This window comes from Myotis nattereri, assembly GCF_964212035.1.
Source record: "Myotis nattereri genome assembly, chromosome: 10".
NCBI classification, from domain to species: domain Eukaryota; kingdom Metazoa; phylum Chordata; class Mammalia; order Chiroptera; family Vespertilionidae; genus Myotis; species Myotis nattereri.
The window spans coordinates 5942850-5963949 of NC_138085.1; the positions used below are offsets into that span (position 1 = coordinate 5942850).

The 21100-nt window shown below is 51.2% G+C and overlaps 1 protein-coding gene across 1 annotated transcript; it reads left to right on the top strand.

Annotated features, from left to right (window-relative positions):
- Positions 1 to 8860: 8860 nt before the first annotated feature.
- ECRG4 (ECRG4 augurin precursor) lies at positions 8861 to 18471 on the top strand (the record flags this gene model as incomplete). Its single annotated transcript, XM_081101585.1, has 4 exons — positions 8861 to 8939; positions 12689 to 12736; positions 15249 to 15406; positions 18094 to 18471. The coding sequence occupies 4 exons, from the start codon at positions 8861 to 8863 to the stop codon at positions 18250 to 18252; spliced, it is 444 nt and encodes a 147-aa protein (XP_080957711.1). The 3' UTR covers positions 18253 to 18471.
- Positions 18472 to 21100: the final 2629 nt, after the last annotated feature.

Below are 21100 nucleotides of genomic sequence, written 5' to 3' on the forward strand. Positions count from 1 at the left end.
TTCTTGTTCTACAGTTTGAAAAATGCCTTCAAGCAGAAGACCAGGGTGATGGTAGGGGTCCCTCATTAACTTCCTTTCTGTTGGGGATCACAGTTATATTCTGGCTATAATGTCTGGAAACAATTGTCTCCCATATTGTGTCTAATTTTCTAGTTATTTACAGCAGAAGAGTAAGTCTAGTACAAGTTACTTCATCGTGCTTGGAAGTGGAGGTGCCTATAGCATTTTCTAATGTAAAGGGCATGGCTTGAGCAGCCTCTGGAGCAGTCTTCACAGTCCCATTCCCAAAGACAGAGAGCTATTTGAAGTGGAACCCTGTGCAACACACTGTGACTGGCCCATGGGACATTAAACACTTGTGACTAATGTGATGTGTAAACACATAAATGTGCAAGATAATTCCTTTGGAAATTTTAAGTGCTTTAAACTCCTTTAAACACTTATGGGATAAGCTTCTCTATGTAACAGATAGAATCCACTTCCTACCACTTTGCTATAGATTTAATTTCCATCCCATACAAAGTGATTTCATTAAGGTTTTTATTGTTGTTGTTTTGGTGAGTGTGTGTGTGTGTGTGTGTGTGTGCGCACTTGTCGATAATGGGATTTTAACTGTGTGACAGTGTGATCCAGTTTCTAAACTAAATCCCTAAAATAACAAATATTTGTCTAAAGCCTGCCACTCCACCCTCTACGCATTTGGGCTTTTGCCTACGGCAGCGAAGGTGAACGTGTCTGCAACACTGTTTGGGTTTGCTCATCACTGCGGTAGCGATGACATGTACCTTCCACCCAGCGCTTATTTACCGACTGCACTGCTCCCACATTTCCCTCCTCTTGACTTCCTGCTTTGGTTGGTTTTTGCTTGTTTGGTTGGCTGGGTTTTGATTTTGTCATTTGGCTCCCAATACTTCCTTGTCTTATTGTGCATTCTCTAGTTTAAGGTTGGCAAGGTCTGGGGTTGGCTGTATTTATTTATTCACTGATCTTCATCACAGGTCCTTTTGTCCCAGCTCCATCTCACCAGAGCTAGTCACAGAGAGAAGAATATGTGGTGTCCTTCCATCCACCCATTAAAACTTTCCTCTTCCAATACATTACTGTTTGCTGAGCCCTGAATACCAGGATCAGCGCCCCATTCAATCCTGGAGTTCAGCCCTCCCAACACAGCTTCCACCGAGGCTTGGGCAATGTACTTTCCATCCAACTTTCCCACCTCCTCACCAGCAGAGATGAACTACGCCAGTTATTCCAATTTCACCTTATAAAGCCAGACTGATCATAAAGCGTAATGACCGAGTGGCTCAGCACTTGGCCTCCAGCCTGGCTACTTAGGACAGGGAGGGCCAACGAACAGGAAACAGGAGAAAGGACACCCAGTGGGAGTTTCAGGCACAAGGGAGGCGCGGTGTTAAGAGTCATTGGAGACTGCTCCTCACGAGCTCTCCGTTCTCTTCTTCATCTGTGCCTTTCTCATCCTGACACCAAATTCAAAGAACAATGAAATCCACACAGTTTAACAAAAGACAAGCAACTTCTACAAATGAGTGTGGTAGCTTTAACAGCACATTTGAAAGCTCAAAATAGTAGTCCTGGAAGTAGCTGTTTTATCATTCTGAAGATGTTGCCATTCTTGTTTGATATGGATTTGACTATATCGTTTAACCAGCTTCAAATTCCTCATTTCCATAGGCAGGACCAACGGGTGTGGGGTTTAATTGTGAAGCATTGTGAAGGTTAAAGCATGTAGCTAAACACACCTACCGTGCAACCCAGCCATGGCCCACCAGGGATGTACAGAAGAGATGAAAGCATGTCCAGGTGACCGGGGGCAGCCCTCAGTACCCCGTGGTGCCTGTACCACAGGGAAGTGGGTACAATGCTTACAGGTGGTATTGCCATGGCTGTTCTTTTCCCCTCAATGAATAGTGCCTAATTTGTTGTTAGTATATTTTCAAAAATATTCTTATTTAAACAGAGTGTCTTAGGAATACAGCACCTTAACACAAGGTGTAACTCTGCCGCTGACGTGGGGCTGGGAGCTACATAGGGCTGGGGAGTTTGCACCACATTTCTCTCTGAGTTTACAGGGCAATCCTAAAGTTCTATGCTCAGTAATTAACAGCATAAATAGATAACATAATGAAACAACACCGTACAAATGAAAGGAAATAATGATAATAGTAATGACACCCCCCTGGGGAGCTCTGGGACTGCGACAAGGTGCCTCTACCACAGGGACGTGGGTACAATGGGTGTGTCCTCAGCAGTGACGCCCACCACTCGGCCGGTGCAGAGGACTGGGGGGCTGTCAACAACTCCGCCTGATCTGCTGGAGCAGTGGCTCCCCAAGGCCTCTGCCACTGCGCTGGGTTCGAGGCGCCTGTCAAAGCTGCAGGGACTCCTGAGTCACCCCCAGCAAGAAACACATCAGGTGCTGGCAGCGCCTGCAGTGCCGTTGGCCTCCACTTGGTCCATCTGTGCAGGTGGCAGCTTGGCCCGTCCTGGGTCAGGAGGGCGAGGCCTGGTGCACGGCAGGCCCCGAGCGGGCCTCCGGCTTCGGTCCAGGCGCCCCAAGGCTGCTGTCCGCCACCCTGGAGCTACAGACTCCCGCCTTGGCATCCACATTTTGTGTCCAGATGGTTGAGTTTTACATTGAGAAGCCACGTGCTCCTCTGCCCGCAGGGAGGGGGTTTGGCAAAGGTGCGTGGGGCGCTGATGCGCACAGCTGTGCTCCCTGCACCTGAGGCCGCGGCTCTGTCTCTGGATCTCCTCAGCTGTCAGCATCTTTTCAGTTAAAACGCTGCAAATTCAAGGTGTGAAGAGACGGGCAACTGGCCTCATTCCACATATTAATCCATTCTAATAAGATCACCTCTTCCCACCAGAGGTCCCTTAGGGATATGAAGACGTTTACCAGAGACACCTTGCTGCCTCCGGGCCCCTGGCTGGGGGTTTACACTCCTCCTCACGCAGGGGCCAGGGGCCCAGTAGACCAGGGAGTCCGGACACATTCCCTTGGGGAGCCGCGCTGCCTGCGAGTCTGGCACCTCTCGGGCTCCCTCTCACAGAGCCTGCAGAGAGCTCCGCTGTGCATAATGAGGACTTTGTGCTCCTCAATATTTTTTTAGACCGAAAGGAAACTTTCGTGCTTTTCCTGCCTTTGGCTTCAGTTTGTTATTTGAAATGGCAAAAGTTCTTACAGTTCAACATGGAAATTTGCTTAATAAACAGGAACAGATTCTTGAGGAACCACCAGTGAGCATAGAAATTAACCCTGTGGGTGCCAGTCCTTAGACATAGACAGTTGCTATGGCTGGCATTTAATGGGGTCGCTGTTACCTTCTTTATCATTGTTACTGGGCTGCTGCCATGAGCCATTGCTATGTGTAACGTATACTTTTCTAATATCAAACATAAAATTGAAAAAATAACACAGAGACATTCAAAATTATTTTATTTATACAAGATCTGTGTAGCCACAGACTCACTTTTAGGTGACTCACATTGACTCATTCCTCAAATATTTGAGTGTTCCCTTCTATGGGAAATTTTTAAGAGAGAACAAACACATTGAGGCACTCAAAGCTTAAAATCTAATGGAGCCCTCGCTGGTTTGGCTCAGGCGATAGAACATTGGACTGCGGACTGGAGGTCCCGGGTTCAATTCCAGTCAAGGGCACATGCTCAGGTTGCGGGTTCGATCCCCAGTGGGGGGCGTGCAGGAGGCAGCCGATCAATGATACTCTCTCATTATTGATGTTTCTATCTCTCTCTCCCTCTCCCTCCCTCTCTAAAATCAAAAAAAATATATTTTAAAAAATCAAATGGAGAAGAGAGAAATAAGGTACACAGAGAAGTCCAAGGTAGAATGGAGGAAACATAAAGGTGCAGGAATTCCAAGGAAAACACATTTCTAGCCCAAAAGGGGGAAGCAGAAAAGGTCCCTTGGAAGAGGCAGCCTCTGAGCTTGGCCTTGAAAGGTGGGGAGGACTAAGGCAGCCACACCTTCTTTGATGTTCTCCCATTGAGAAATGGGGCTTTTGTACTTCCTTGCAGATGCCATGGGTTCTGTGCCTGCTTCAACCAATAAAAGACATTGATTTGTGTCCATTTCCAGGTGAAGAGCTTAAGTCACTGGCAGCTTCCTCTTGGCTTTTGGAGCAGCTGATCTTCGAACACTCCTTCTGGGAGCCCTGAGCTGTAGGACCTACCCTGAGACCTCATGCTGGAGAGGCCACATGTCAGCTCTTCAGTGGACAATCTCAGCTGGACCCAGACTTTCCAATTATCCCCACTAAGGTGCCAGACATGTGAGCAGAGCTCTCTGGGACTGTCCAGTGCAGCCATCCCAGCTGAGTCGGCTGAGTGAGCACCATCAACAAACACTATGCAAGGCAGCAGAACCACCGGCTGAGCCCTGCCCAGATAGGGAAGTGGGCAGTAGGGTTTGCTAGCAGAGGTGAGGCCCGGTGGCATCCCAGGGGAATGTTGTGTGCAAAGCCATGAAGCTGTGAAGGTGCTGAGAATGCACTCAGGAATTGAGTTTGGGTGAAACTGGGAGACCTGCAGAAAGTATAAAGGAAAAATAACTGTTGTACATATTTTAAGACTGAACGAAGAATCTGAAGGTCATGTGTATGTTATAGATTCTGTAGTCAGTGGGTGCCATTAGGACTCTGTATATTTTTTTTTATTATGGAAATCTGTAAAGATACACAGAGGACAGGATAATGACCCATCACAACTGGGGGCTCAGGAAATGTATATGTAGTTTCCTAACAAAAGAATGATCAACATTTGTTAGTTTTTTCCTGATATATTTCAATCCAAAGCATATCATTTTACCCATAACTGTTCCAGTGTGTAGATCTAACAGACAAGAGCTTAACAGAGTAACTGTAAAACCACTTTCACACCTGAAAAAATCAGCTATCTTACTAGCAACCCCATTCCATGATCAATTTCTCCTACTGTCTTATTTTCTGTTCAGTTCATCATCAGCCTGGGCCCCTAACGCTTTTGGTTGGTTTGGCTTTAGGCCTTTTGTCATCGGTGGCAGTTCTGCATCAGGCCCTCTCTCCTGTGCTCCTTGTCCTGCGGAGCTGCCCCCATAGGCTCCTGGCACCCTCACCCCTTGCCAGGTGATGTCAGTTAGCATTCTCTTCTAGTGCCACGTTTCCTGTGAAGAAAGAGAGGTGGGGACACCAGGTCAGGGCAATGTTTGTGAAGGTGAATCTGATCATGTATAATAATGAGGTGGTGGGTTGAAACCTCATCCAAAGTGAGGGGTCCTGCTCACCTGGCCTAGGGTGGGTGGCCGGGGGAGGAGGAGCACACAGGTGTCGGAGCACTAGGAATAGAGAGGTCAGAGGGGGTGCTGGTGGTGAAAACCACTCCTGATATTTATTGGGTGCTTACTGCATGTGAGGCTCTGTGCCTGTGACCTCTGGCCTCAGCATGCTAACTATGTCCCCATCTTACAAAACGAGGCCTAGAGAGGACACGGACTTACGTGCATGGTTAGCACATGGCACATTCCTGGGACTGTGTTCTCAGCGACTACGCCAAAGGCAGAGAGGACGCCCCTGCAGCTGCTGTGTTAGTTGGGGGCGCGGGGCGGGGGGGGCGGGAATACTGGGGTGAGAAGGCCAGGCTAAGACTGAGGGCAGCGGGTGAGTGTGAATGGTCGGCCCTGTGAGCTCAGCTTCTCAGACAGCACTCTGAGCCCTGGTCGCATGAGCATCTCCTAGAATCCTCCTCCCAAAACATGCAGACTCCTGGCCCTCCCCAAGGCTGACCAGGTCAGAGTCCCAGCGAGTGTGGCCCAGGAATGAGCTTTACCCAGCGCCTTGGGGTTTTTAGATGAAGTTTGAGAAACACTGGCATAAAGAAGGGACCAACGTTAGCAGAGGGAGAAAGGAGAGCCATGCACCTCACAGATGTAACTGACTTGGAACAAAGAGCTTGTCACAGTGCCCAGGTGTCGGTAGCGTTTTATAAGTAAATGCTGGTGAACAAATAAACCAATGGAAGGAACTTTCACAGACTGTGAAGGCTGAGCGAGTGGCTCCTGCCACATCCCACTCCCTGCTAATTAAGACCTGGGGGCTCACATCACACCTTCATACTAAAGGGGGCAGCAGTGGCCACTGGGGCGTGGTCGGAGTCACCTTCCTCCTGGGGCTCCTCTATGTTTGCGTGGGAGAGAGGCAGGAAAGTCCCTCTAAGCAGGATCCTAGTCAAACCAGGGGCCCGTCATGAATGGAAATGGCTGGAAGACAAATGACAGGTAGTGCATGTGCTCTGTGCATGTTATTGGTGGTGATAAAATGTTACCCACAGTGTGTAAGGCAGACAAGAATACTGAAGCCGAAAACATTCCCCTCTGGAATATTGTCCAGGCAAAGGGCGTCCAGTGAGCTTTTTGAGAAATAGCTGTGGACTGAACAAACTGAATTTGTAAGTCGACCCAGCCATAAATCTTACGCTTTAAAAATATATGTATTCTTATTGATTTCAGAGAGGAAGGGAGAGGGAGAGAGAGATAGAAACATCAATGACGAGAATCATCAAATGGCTGCCTCTTGCACACCCCACACTGGGGATCAAGCCCGCAAGCCAGGCATGTGCCCTGACAGGGAATCGAACCGTGACCTCCTGGTTCATAGGTCGACACTCAACCCCTGAGCCACGCCTGCCGGGCCATCTTACACTTTTTAACCCTTCTTTTTTATTAATTAGTGTCTTCCTATTGGTAACCATAATCTTTATTTTATCAGGGTGTCTTTTAAGTAAATGAAAATAAAATACCAATAACACATTTTTAGAAGAGGGTTGTGCCAACTACACGATTATGTTACAGTGCACAGGGGGTGGGAGGGCCTGGGAGGGGACAGGGACTCCTGGAATGTGGACAATGCTGTTTCCTGATCATTATGTCGTGTGTTTGATCTCCGCGTTTTTCTGTATGATATTTCAGTAAAAACCGTGTGTGACGAAGCTGTGTCTCTTATTGGTCCTGCTTTAGGGTGTGAGATGTGCCACTTACCCAAGAACCTTTCTTGTTTTGCGCCATTTTTATCCTCTTGGTCAAAAAGCATAGACTTAGCTTCAAAATGAGTACTTAGCCTCGCTCGGTGCACTGACCCGGCCATGCCTACCTGTCACTGTTCTTCCTGTGAAAGATGCTGCCCCCCCCCCGCCCCGCTCCTCGCCCCCATTGGGCTCTGAATGAACAAAAACTAACATTGCCCCTGCATTCCAAGTGTATCCGGGGGGATGGGCAGAGGGCATACTCTGTGGGCTGCTCCCAACGATGGAAGAAGAAAACCAGGCAGGGAGGAGGCTGCTGTCCTCTGGCTCCAGGAAATCAGTTCCGATCAGATTCTGGTTAAGAGACAAGTTTTTAAATGTTCTATGAGAAGCAAATTCTGGTGGAGACGACACAAGTGGGGTGGTCTCCACAGGACAAATAAGAGATTATAACTCACGTCTTCGCTGCATGTTCTACACCAACCCAAACGGAATTTCAACCTTCTGTTTGCTTTGATTTTCTTCCTAATAATGGATTTCTTGTCCTTGGGCAAAAGTACATACATTGCGTTTTCTGGTTGGGTTTTGTTAGTTTTTTTTGTTGTTGTTGTTTGTTTTTTCTTAATCTGACTCCTACCCCAGAGTTTCTCCAAGGGCTTATAAGATTCTCCCCACAATCATTTGATGTGTAGCCTTATCTTTCTGTTTCTCTCTGGAAACCTGTGCAGCCAAGTTCTTGCGGTTCTGTCAGACCCACTGCCCACCTTTCCTTCACCCGCCACCGTATGTCCTTTCTCGCTCAGTAGTAACACACTCTTCCCGGCCACCTGCAAGGAGGCCAGTTACCCGGTGGACAGTGAGCACGTAGCCCTGGAAGGTGCGAAAAGCCAGCGAGAGGAAAATGAAGAGACCATCACCTGAGTTCGGAGCAGACCCTAGAGCAGTGGTCGTCAGCCCTTCAGACCTCAGGGACCACGGGTTGGCGACCGCTGTCCTGAGGGAAGGGCCCTACAGGCAATTTCAACATTGCCGCCTTCATGTGGGCAGGCCTCGGGGGCGAGTTAGCGAGGCCCAGGTCAGCTGGGGCAAGTGTGCCTTGTTTTCCTTCACCCCTGGGTCCCCGTAGCTACTATCTGCGCAGGCCTGGCTGGCCTTCCTGTAGTGTCCCTGTGCGTGGGTCACCACCGAGCACACAGTGGGCACTTCTGCTGCGGACACCTACAGCTCACCGGTCCTGGATTCTGAAAGGCTTTCTATTCCAGCAGCGGGCAGGGTCGGGAAGGGGGGAGGTGGTGTTTTCCTGGATGGCAGCTCTGGACCCAGACTGTGGAGTCTTTCAAAGTATCCCAAACACAGCGCTGCCAAAGGCATCTTTACGTGCAGCTTGGGAATTAAGGAAATTCCAGAGGCCTTTTTCTAAGCCAACAGTGTGGAGTGAGCGGCCAGCGCAGCAGCCAGCGGCCAGGCTGGGGCAAGAGGGACAGAGGGGAGAGGGGGACCAGGGAGGGGAGAGGGGGCCCTGGGCCAGAGTCGGCAATCCACCTCCCATCCTTACCGGGGGTCCTTGCCCACCCCCCTGGGCCCTGCCAGGTCCTCGGTGGCGCCTGCATCCTGAGCATCCCGGCCAGAGAGCCTGCTCAGAGCTGCTGTTCTGCCTGCTGCCTGCTGGCACCGCGCCGCCCTCGGGTCCCTCCCCACAAGGAAAAAGGCCGCGCCCGCCCTCCCTCCTGGCCTCAGCTCTCCGGCCAGTCCTCCCGCAGCCAGTCCTCCCGCAGCCAGTCTCCCGCAGCCAGCCCAGCGCATCCCTCCTTCCCGCGGGTGCAGCATGGCCTCCTCCTTGGTGCGGCCCACCGTCCTGGCCGCCACCATGCTGGCACTGTTCCTGCTGCTGTGCCTGGGCCCAAGTAAGTGGGGCGATGCCAAGGCGCAGGGGAGGGAGACGGTGCGGAGTGGGGGCCTAGGCACCCATTTTGAGTCTGAGCGAGGGCGAGAGGGTGATGGCGGGGTTGAATTTTGCACTCCCACAGTTGCAAGTGGCGGCTTGGGCAGGCCAGCAGAGTACCAGGGTCAAGGGCAGAGCCTCAGACCTGTGATGGCCTCGGGGACAAGGAGGGCGAGCGGTCCTGGGAGGGACAAGCAGTGTTTCAGGACTAAGGCGATGGGAAGGGTCCCCGGAAGCTTGAGTCAATGGGACAGTGCGCCCCCTCCTCCGGACTGAGCTGGCCGCACCTCGCATGCAGGGGACGGGCTCTCAAAGGAGAACTGCTTCGCCCTTCCTGCTGCATGGAACCCTCCCCTCGGCGAATGGGTTGAGAATTCCCAATGAAACGCTCCCTATAAAATGTGCACTTGCACACATACTCCCCAAATGGAGCAATCTGGTGGGTGTGCAGACATCCGGACCCTGGGGGGCCACAGACCCCACCCTAGGAAAGGCAGTCTGAAATAGGACGTGTTGTCCAGACACCCTAGCTTCCCTGTGCCCCTGTGCTCACTGGTGGCCTCCTGCCGGCAGGAGGGCCTCTGCCGCTCGCAGCTGAGCGAGGCAGGCGTGGTGAGCCCACACCTCTTGCTAAGGGGCTGGAAGGTGTGGGCCGCTTGCCTAAGACCCGAGGCTGGTGCTTCTCCCAGTGCAGAGCAGCTGGCATTGTGTGCTGGAAAGGGAAGACCCTGGGTGGCTCACTTCTGCATTTTACTCACTCAAAGCAGATGAGGGAACCAAGTTCCCGGGGCGGGGGAGGGCGGGAGGAGGCGTGCAGTCCAGAAGGTTGGAGCTGGGGGCCTGTTCAAGTGGGGAGGGTGACTGCAGTTCCACATTGCACCCTCGAGGGAGGCGCACCAATAATTCCCTTCACATCATTGATCTGCCTCGTGCCCTTTGTTCCTCCGGTTTTAAGAAGCACATCCCTGCAAAGAGAGCGAGCACTGGCTGTAAGCCATTCATTCCTCCTCAGGGCTTGTATTTTTCTTCATCACACCGACAGCTCAGTGAGCGGAGTCGGTGAACATTACAGCAACACCACTGAGCTGCCATGGGAACTTTCTTATGACATAAGAAAATCTTTATATCTACGCAGAGTCCCCTAGGTGGCTCTTTGTGACACTCAAAAACATTTAATAGAAAAAAAAATGATCATCGCCCCTCTTGATCAATTAGTGAATTGACCAAAGGGACATCTTGCAATTCTGAACCTGCTGGGAGATCCATGCCAGGTCACTAGATTTCATAAATTCAGAAGTGCCCATTATCACAGCCTAGAAATAGGATCTGAGAGTGTTGGGGTAAACATAAAAATCTATACACAGAAAATAATCATGGTTATTCACTTGTTCTTTGTTTTTTTTCTTCAAACGAAGTTAGTGTGGGGTCTGATCAAACGGTGCGTAGTAATTGGCACAGTGGCAACACTGACAATTCATACCTCAGGGATAGCCCACGCTTCTCAGCTGCATTGCTGAGAAGTGGGGAGACTTCGAGTCTGGAGCAGCCTCCTGGAAAATGCTTACGCCTCGTGTCTATTTCAATATCAGACCGCATTTCATTCATTAATTGCTCAGCGCTTTCACAGACGGCAAGCATTGGAAGAACTTAATTCCGTATGAGCTGTGGGAGATTGACAAATGTTAAGATAGTAATGGATGCTAATGTTACTGCCCAGGAACACGCCTGTCTGCTTTAGAAAATGTTTTCATTGATTTCTTCATTTAAAAGTAGCAAATGAAGACGGGTGACTTCATTTAAAAGTCATCCGTCTATGGCAGCCTCCTCAGTTGCTCATCTGTGCTTATTTCTGCTCAGCAACTCGTGATGTGACCTAGACCAGTATTGCATGGCTGTTCGGCTGTTGGAAACCTTACTTCATGTCCTAATTTATGGCCCAGTGGCCCCTCAGAGCCATAGCTTTCCTCCCAGAAGTTCTTTTTCTCTAGGACGGTGAAACATCTGCATTTTTTGTACTGTTTCTCATGTAGCACATGTTTGCCCTCATCCTCTCTCCTCTGACAACTCCGGTTTCTGTGCTCTTCTGAAAGTCACCTGTTCTGAGCAGAGGGCTGGTGCGATCAGAGTCGGGCCGAAACAGAGACCGGACAACTGCTCCCTTCCCGCAGATGCTACCCAGTTACTAACGCAGCCTACCGTCCCAGTTGCTTCTTAAACAGCCAATCACTGTAGACTGACGCGCACACAGACAGTGAACGCCACTGGGTCCTTCCACAGGCTGCTGCGCATTGGTTACTGCCTGAGCCCACTGCCCGCAGACCCCGCCTCCTGTGGAAGATGCGGGGCAACACCACCCGCACCCCCAGGCCTTCAGTGCGTCTCTAGAGATTCTTCCGAACCAGCTCCCCTACTGGCACACCTACTATAGAGGCATTGGGTATCACCAAGTTCAAATGCTTGAAGGGACTAATAGGAGTGGCTGTTCGGGGACCAGGGGTGTCGAGTGACTTGGGCCCAGAGGTGTTCAAATTCGAATTTTGTAAGCATTGGGCATGCCAGTGAAACACGCCTGCAGGAAAAGCGCGGCTGTGGGCAGCCGGTGTGTGACCTTCCCCACAAAGGTGTTTCCCCTTCACCTACCGAGTAAATTCTCTAAGCAGGGGTTGGTTCTTCGTCTCATTTGGGTCCCAGACACTTCTCAGAGTCTGGAAAAGCTATGGCTTCTTTTCCCAGAAAACTGTACCCTTGCAGATAGAAGCACGGCCTTGGGGCCTGTCCACGGAGAGGGAGGCTATGTACCCACCTCCAGGCCTGTCTCCATCCTGGGACCACACTAGCTCCTTACACCTGAAGGCACTCGGCTCCTTCCTTTGAGGCTGGCTTCCCCAGGGGCTGTTTCCCTTCAGAGGCCAAGCCGTCTACTCACATGTGCACTTAGGGATCGGAGGCGCTGACGGGTCTCCGCACGTGGAGGGTGTCTGTCAGGCCAGACATGTTGTTTTCCATTGAAACGATTGGGCTGATCAGAAACATGTTTACAGGCGAATGAAAGTCAGAGCAAATGGTGCAAGTAGTGCCTGATTCTGAGGTGATCAGGACAAGCTATGAAACTGAGCAGGATTGTGAGAGAGCAAAGGCATGGGCGTGTGGCAGCTTAGCTCCCATTTCTGCTGCCTGTCCTTTGACGGCCCTTCTCTGCATGGTCTCCTCTTCCTGTGAGGACACGGTCTCAGGGTGTAGCGCCCGCCCTAGACTCAGTGTGATAGCACCTCGAGAGCTCTACTCATGTCTGCAAACACCCTATTTCCAGATGAGTTCAACTCAGAGGGTTCAGGTGCCGGTGAATTTGGGGTGGGGGACACTTCCACCCACTGCACCACCAAGAGGGAAAGTCTGCAGGAAGGGACCTAGGACAGGTGCTGGCCCTCATAATAAGACGCAACGGCTGAAAGAACAAGGTCACTTTTCCAGGGACTAGCTCATGTCATAATGCCCTTGGCCAGCCACGGCCATTGCCTCTAGTCTGGGCCATGGGCAGCTGAGCTGCTTTTTCTGCACAACAGGGAACACCACGAGCCTAAAACAGTCATACAGTCAAGTGGCCAAATCAAGATGGGCGCATGTAGCGGGTTTTTCCAACTGATTCTTGCATTTGAGGAGTTACAGAGTACGGTGGCACGCTGAATCTGACCTCTGTTTCCATTCCTTCAGGCGCCACAGGTGGAAATACACTCAAGCTGATGCTTCAGAAGCGGGAAGGTAAATACACCCCATGTGGGTAAGGATTGCATTCTCCACGGGATTAAAATGCAATGGCCACGCCCAGCGTGCTCACCTGAGTGTCATGTCTGGGCACTCAGAAGTGTTTGGTCCTTAAGAGGTTAGCAGGCCCGAAGAGCTTGTCCTGGGGGCGTGTGGTGTAATATTTTATTAGCTAAGTATTTTTGCCAGGAGCTGTTTGAAGGCTGTTTTTCTGAAAGCTGTCAGTGTGGACTCAGAGGGAAAAGAGACCGTGCTGCATGCAGCGTGAATTGCTGCTATTTCTGTTGGGACCGTGGGCCTGTCAGAGCACATTGTAGAGCCCAGCAAAGCTCAGCTGGTGGTGCGTACGTATTGTACAGTCCAGTTAGCTACTGGCAGGAGGCTCAAACCAAAAGCTTCCGCTTACTCACACCTGGTGAGAAGCACTGCTGGGCGAATGTGGACAGCAGCCGAGTGCAACAGAGCAGCCCTGGCCCCGCTGCTGCCGTCGCCGCCATCCCGCGGCCATCCGGCCAGTGCCGCAGTCTTGTGAAGGCCATCTCTCTCTTGGACTTTTCATCGCACCTGCAAAACTAACTGCCCCTTAGAAATTAAGAAGTGTGACCACACTTCTGATGTGAATATTTAATCACTTATTCCTTTTTCTAAAAAATATATTTTTATTGATTTCAGAGAGGAAGGGAGAGGGAGAGAGAGATAGAAACATCAATGATGAGAGAGAATCATTGATTGGCTGCCTACTGCACGCCCGCTACTGGGGATGGAGCCCGCAAACCAGGCCTGTGTCCTGACCAGGAATCGAACTAGGACCCCTGAGTCCACAGGCCAACGTTCTGTACACTGAGCCAAACGGGCTAGGACCACTTGTTCTTTTTTAAATTTATCTTTATTGCTGAAAGTATTACAGATGCCCCCTCTCTCTCCCCCATTGACCCCCTCCATCCCGCTCCTTTCCCTTCCCCAGGCCTTCACCATATTATTGCCTGTGCCCATGGGCTATGCATAGAAGCATACAAGGTCTTTGTTAATTTCTTCCTGCACCCACCCTCCCACGCCCCTTCCCTCTGAAATACGTTATTCTGTTTCATGCTTCCATGTCTCTGGATCCACTCAGTTCATCAGTTCATTTTGTTCATTAGATTCCACATATGAGTGAGATCATGTGATACTTGTCTTTCTCTGACTGGCTTATTTCACTTAGCATGATACTCCCCAGGTCGCTCCATGCTGTCTCAAAGGGTAAGAGCCCCTTCTCTTTTTACTGCTGCATGGTATCCCATGGAATGTACCACAGCTTTTTTATCCACTCATCTACTGATGGGCACTAGCGCTGCTTCCAGATCTTGGCTATCGGAAATAACTTTTTCTTGTCTCTCTGAGTCAGTGGGGACTCTAGCAGGTTCAGGTCGCCTCCAGCACTCACCCTCGGGGATCCCCTCTCAGGATTGGGGCTCCTGGGCATCTTTCCCAGCATTCCCAGCCACTCCGGTGGCCCGGGTCTCTGTAGTGTTGGAGACACCTCAGAGAGCTTCCTCCCCAGGCTGGGCACCCAGCCCTGTCCCAAGGACAACCCGGTGGCAGGTCTCACAGGGCCAACCCACAGAGGTGGGGCTGGAGAGGAAACCGCCAGAATGGCCACAAGTCCTGGCTGTAGATCCTCAACTTTTACTCATTGCAAGCCAAGATATACACATGCAGCGCCTGCTGCATACAAAACAGTGTGACAGGCCCCGAGGGAAAAGACATGAACGAGAGTGAAAAACACCCCCTGGTGTTTATCCACGTGACAAGAAGCACTGAGGGCACCCACTCCCGTTCCCCTGCAGCCCTCATGCCGGCCCGGGGACAGGGAGGGACAGGCCCAACCGGACAGCAGGGCAGACCCGTGCAGAGCTCCCCCTGGCACACCTGCCGAGGTGGTGCCTTCTAAACAGCCGAGGCCCCGCAATAAGACGGGAGGAAGCATGGCCCAGCCAGCACCAAGACCCTCCCAACTCAGCCGGCTGCCAGAGGCCCGAGGTGGTGCCCAGGGTGGCACTGTGTATCCTAGCAATCTGCCTGCCGTGAGCACTGGCCAGACCACGAGGCCGGGCCTGGTCCGGCCCCTCAGGCTCATCACTCCGGTCCTTTCCACTCCCCAGTGTCCTAGGCGAGCCCGGTGCTCGCTGCTCTGCATGCACAGTGCATGTGCGCCAGACATCCCATGTCTCCCCAGTGCAGAGCCCGGCGGCAGGCCCGCCTCTGCGTGAGGCCTGGTCCCAGCGTGGTGAGAGGCTGCAGAGAGCGAGCGGCCTTTCATTCCCACCCCAGGCCTGAGAAGGTGGAGGCCAGCCCACGCCCTGTTACGTGATGGCCCCCAAACAGGAGCGCTCACTAACCCCACGGACGGGACGGTGAAGCTGAGCCAGCACCGCCTTCCCCGGGGGCACGGATGGGGTGTATAATAGTGATCCCCCCAATAAGAAAAGAAATCATCTCTCCACATTGGGGTGGCTCTCACTCATTTCAGCGCCTGCTCCAAAGAAAGCCGATGTGGCTGTGGACGAGAGCAAAGCTAAGAGCTTCCTGGGCAGCCTGAAGCGCCAGCGCCGGCAGCTGTGGGACCGGACCCGGCCGGAGGTCCAGCAGTGGTACCAGCAGTTCCTCTACATGGGCTTTGACGAGGCGGTGGGTATCCGCTCCTGTGGGGCCTGGCTTCCTGCAGGGCAGCGGTGGGGGTGGGGGTGGGGGTGGGGGTAGGGAGGGGGAGGGGGTGGGGGTGTCATAGCTGGGGGAGACAGGGCACAGAAATTTAGGCTCCATTATTCACTCCAGAAGTACACCCCCCCCCACCCGCCCGCCAAGACCATCCAGGCGTCGGTTACGGTTACGTGACCATGGCTACAGGGACAGCAGCTGGAATTTTCCGTCACAGTGGGTCCAAGTGGGAAGCCAGATTCCAGAGAAGACACCGCCCAACCTGGCTGGAACTTAGGTTCAGCAAGAGCAGGCTTTTCCTGGGGCAGTTTTAACGGCTTTGCCTGGGTGTCCTTAAAATAGCTCACAACCTCCCCAAAACATGTTCAGCTTTACCTCAAAAAATGTCAGAGACGCCCAGATCAATGGGGAGACCCATGAGGACAATAGAAGGGGATGCAACTTTCCTTTAAAGAGAGAGGGGTCTGCAAATGTTTTGGGGAGAATCTGTCAGTGCATTAGCAGGAAAAGATGGTTCAGTTCACGTGCCCAGGTAGGGAGAGTGGACACATTCCCCAAGTTACAGAAAAACACGTTCATAATCAAGCACTCCCAGCTGGGGCCAGGGCCAGGTAAGACCTTGGGTGGAGGTGGGGTAGTGCCGCACAGAGCTCTGCAGTGGCGGCCAGGGCTGTGCGGGGCTAGTGCGGAGAGCACTCAGCTTGCCACCCCGGCCGGGGAGCACTCAGCCCGCCACCCTGGCCAGGGAGCACTCAGCCCACCACCCCGGCCAGGGAGCACTCAGCCCACCACCCCGGCCAGGGAGCACTCAGCCCGCCACCCCAGCCAGGGAGCACTCAGCCCGCCACCCCAGCCAGGGAGCACTCAGCCCACCACCCTGGCCAGGGAGCACTCAGCCCACCACCCCGGCCAGGGAGCACTCAGCCCACCACCCCGGCCAGGGAGCACTCAGCCCGCCACCCCAGCCAGGGAGCACTCAGCCCGCCACCCCGGCCAGGGAGCACTCAGCCCTCAGCCCACCACCCCGGCCAGGGAGCACTCAGCCCGCCACCCCGGCCAGGGAGCACTCAGCCCTCAGCCCACCACCCCGGCCAGGGAGCACTCAGCCCGCCACCCCGGCCAGGGAGCACTCAGCCCACCACCCCGGCCAGGGAGCACTCAGCCCACCACCCCGGCCAGGGAGCACTCAGCCCGCCACCCCGGCCAGGGAGCACTCAGCCCGCCACCCCAGCCAGGGAGCACTCAGCCCACCACCCCGGCCAGGGAGCACTCAGCCCGCCACCCTGGCCAGGGAGCACTCAGCCCGCCACCCTGGCCAGGGAGCACTCAGCACTCAGCCCGCCACCCCAGCCAGGGAGCACTCAGCCCACCACCCCGGCCAGGGAGCACTCAGCACTCAGCCCGCCACCCCAGCCAGGGAGCACTCAGCCCACCACCCAGGCCAGGGAGCACTCAGCACTCAGCCCACCACCCCGGCCAGGGAGCACTCAGCCCGCCACCCTGGCCAGAGGGCAGAGGGAGGGCAGCATCTCCAACAGGGCAGATGGAAGTGTTTTTCCAAACGGATCCAGGATTCATATTGTGAATCAAGGATGTATACAAAATACTGCAATAGGTGAAAACAAATTAAACTCTTTAGAGACATCAGTTTTTAAATTAAATTTATTAGGAAACAAAACTAAAATAAACAAATGGGACTACATCAAACTAAAATGCTTCTGCACAGCAAAAGAAACCATCAACAAAATAAAAGTCAACCAGCTCGATGGTAGAATATATTTGCAAACAATAACTCTGATATGTGGCTAATACCCAAAATGTATAGAGAACTCATATAATCCAAGAACAATAAAACAAACAATCCAACTATAAAATCAGCCGGGGACCTAAAGAGACCATTTTTAATGGCTGCATAAAATGCAAGCCTGTAGCCATACCATAATTTCTTTCTCATTCCCAACCATTGGATATATCAGTTGTTCCCCAATTATCTTTTTGATACTCAAATATAATTTTTTGTTGTGCAAATAGCTAAACACTTATAGCTAAAATCTGTGCCAGGAATTAATCTAGTTCTTGTGTGAATTAACAACTTCACATTCACAACAACCTAAAAAGCCGGTGCTATTATTGGCAGCTTAGTGTGCAGTTTGTTTCTCACTTAGTATTGCATTCTGTGCAGGGCAGTTACTGGGCAAAGACAGAATTACATTCAAGGGTCGTTAAGGACTGCCAAACGGCATATTCCTGTAAGTCATGTACGAGGGCACCAATTTTCTCACATCTACAGCAGCATCTGTTAGTCTCACTGAAAACTTCAAATTTTTTACTTATTTGATAGATGAAAATGCTATATCATCTTCCAGCACTTGGCATTTCTTTGATGACCTCTATTTGCAGTTCATAAAAATGGGTATTAAGAGTTCAACATGGGGGAATGGCTAAAATAATGTCTGATGACAAAATCACAATAAAGGAGGATCCTTTAAGATTCTAATAACAAGACTAGAGGCACAGCAATGCTCCAACAAGGACTCATTCTCAGCGAGGTGGTAACCATTGAAGAGAAACCACCGCAGAGAAAGCCCGGGGTGAGACGTGGCCAGGGGGGTGCGTCCTTAAACCTGCTCTCCATCATGTTCTTTCTTCTTCGCCAGAAATTTGAAGATGATGTCACCTATTGGCTAAGCAGAAACCGGAACGGACATGACTACTATGATTACCACCACCGTCACTACGATGAAGATGCCGCCATTGGTCCCCGGAGCCCCGACAGCTTTCGGCACGGAGCCAGCGTCAATTACGACGACTACTGACCGGGGTCCCGCCTGACCGGTGCCAGGAGGGTCCCTCTCCTCTTCCTCACCTGGCACAGGCGGCCTCTGCTGTGCTTGTTTCAGTTGCTCTTTTCTGCCCACTTTCTGTGACCAGCAAGGAAGAGTTCAAACAAGGAATATACATGCCTTTTTATATAGCTTATGCAAGTGCCTAAACGTGCATGTCTATAAAAACAGCAATAAAAGCATTTTGTTTGTTAAAAAGAAAAGTCTCAGCATGCATTTGGATGACAGTTAAGCTGGCCGCAGTTTCATCACCCAATGTTTGCAAAGTTGAGCGTCATCTGAGAGGCCCCTCTCTGTTATCCCAGTGGAACGTTCCAAGGACTGGCCGCCCCCAGGCACCTTGGGACTCAGCAGGGGTCTTCCTTTTGTTAAAATTCAGGCCACACTGAGTGCAGGATATAAATCCAGCAAGAAAGTTTAGTTGAGCATTAGTTCAGGTTACAGGACTGGGCGTTCTGCACCTGTTCAATGTCACCGTCCATGAAATGAAGAGTAAGAGGGAAAGCCCTGAAGTCTGGTGGATTTCAGAGCCTCCCTGTCTTTAAAAAATTAAACCCTGCCCAATGACTTCAAGAAAGGTGTAAGATATACTACGCACGGAGTGAGTGAGAGAAAAAGTGGTGTCAGGGAGGGGAGAGGGGACGAAGAAGGTGGGAAGGAGGTGGGAGGCCTGAGAAGGCCCCGGGGCACTATTGGGAGGAGGCCTCTGGTCACAGCCTCTGGGTCTGCAGAGCTGTGGTGTGGGGTGGGGCGGGGGGAGAGGGTCCACCCAGAATGGCTCTTATACTTCTGTGGGTTGCAGGCCCCTCTGACCGTCCAATGCAGCGATTTGCAGCCTTTTTCATCTCGTGGCACCCCTACACTAATCATTAAAATTCTGCTGCACACCAACAAATATTTTTTGTTGCTCTGACAAAAAAAAAAAAAAAAAAAGTATAATTTTTATTCATTCACACCAAAAGGCTATTGTTGTGTTGGCTGATGTCCCTTTTTTTTTTTTTTTTTTTTTTTACAATCTAAGGGAAAAGAGGTCAAGGCCCCTAACTGAATAGTCAGGTATTGCATGTTTTAAAAAGTCTTGTGGCACACCTTTCGAAAATCTGAAACTAGCTGTCCCAGTGGAAGCTTGTTTGTTCCTCAGAAAAATGATACATAATTTTGCATAGGGTCTCTGAAACACATCCCCGTAGGGAATCACGGGTAACAAAACCCCTGGGCTAGTAGGAAGCACTGGCTCAGGAGAGCAGTGTTTATGGACAATAAAAACAACTGCACATCGGTAATTTCATTTCTTCCTTTGGAATCCTTACAACTTTTAAAAATTAATGGCAAGATGCACATAATATAAAGTCTGCCATTTTAACCATTTTCAGGTACAGTTCGGCAGCACTTACAGTCACAGTTTGTGCACCATCACCACCATCCATTTCCAGAAATGTCCATCTTCCCAAACGGAAACTGTCCCATTAAATACTACTCCCCGCCCTGCTCCTCTCGCCCCTGGAACCTGCCATTCTACTTTCCGTCTTTATGAATTTGACTATTCTAGGTGCCTCATATAAGTGGACTCTGTAGGGATGTAAAAAAGGCCTTTCTTTTTCTTTGCTGTGGCCTTTCACAATTTACGAGAAGCACCTGGTGATTAAACCCCAAGATTGTTAGCTCCTCTGGTTCAAACAGGTTCTCTGTTCATATTGCAAGACAAGATAAGCTACTCTCAAGGCTACATTCTTGCATATCCTCCTCCCTGCTGTTTTTAGATCTCAGGGATAGTTAATACAATGTTCCCTTCCTCCCACCCCCCTTCAAATAGGCCTCTTTTGAACTCTTCATAACTTTTGCTCTAAGCATGTTTTACAGGCTTGGGGGGAAATATTGATAAGACACCTCCCTAGGACATCTGCCCAGACTGTCTCCTGAAGAAGTAACAAACTACAATCCCCCTGATGGCTGCTCAGTTTCAGACCCCACATCCCCCTCCCTTCCTTGTCACCTAGGAACAGCAGAGCCACGGATTTAAAAGGGGGAGCTGCTTTTGTTCTTTGCCCTTGTATTGATTATCAATGCCCTGGCCCTTTCCCTTCAGGGAAGGTAAAAGAAATTTTCTCTCTGCATCCATCTCTTCTTTTAGTTGTGAATTCTTCCACTGCTTGCATTACTGGCCAAAACCGTAACAGAATCATACAGTGTTTGTCCTTTTGTGACTGGTTTATTTCACCTAGCATAATGTCCTCAGGGTCCATTCATGTTGGGTCAGCTGACAGGATTTCCTTCCTTTTTAGGGCTGAATACTGTTCCATTGCCTGTATGGGCCACATTTTGTTTATCCATCCATCTGTTGATGGACACTTGGAATGCTTTCACCTTTTAGCTCTTGTGAATAAAGCTGCTATGAAAGTGATGTGGGGGCACATACAGGAGGCAACTGATTGATGTTTCTCTCACATATATGTTTCTCTCTCTCTCTCTCTCTCTCTCTCTCTCTCTCTCTCTCCTTTCTCTCTAAAATCAATAAAAACATATCATCAGCTCATTAGCAGTCTGTCATAGTGGCCAGCAGGACCGGAGTGAGGGAGACAATGTGAATGAGTGGAGGGTGAGTGTATGGACATGCGTGGGGGGGGGGGGAGGGGGCTACAATCTGATCACACAAGGGAGTCTTGAGGGTAGGCAGTTAGTCTCTCCTGGCCAAAGAACCACTGCTATTTCCATAGCCACTCCTCAGGTACAGCTCTAGCTTGGAGACCACGCCATCTTGAAGGGTTTACAAGGTCCTCCTTGGGAGGAGGCTGTGGGGAATGGCACCAGCTAGGCATCCAGC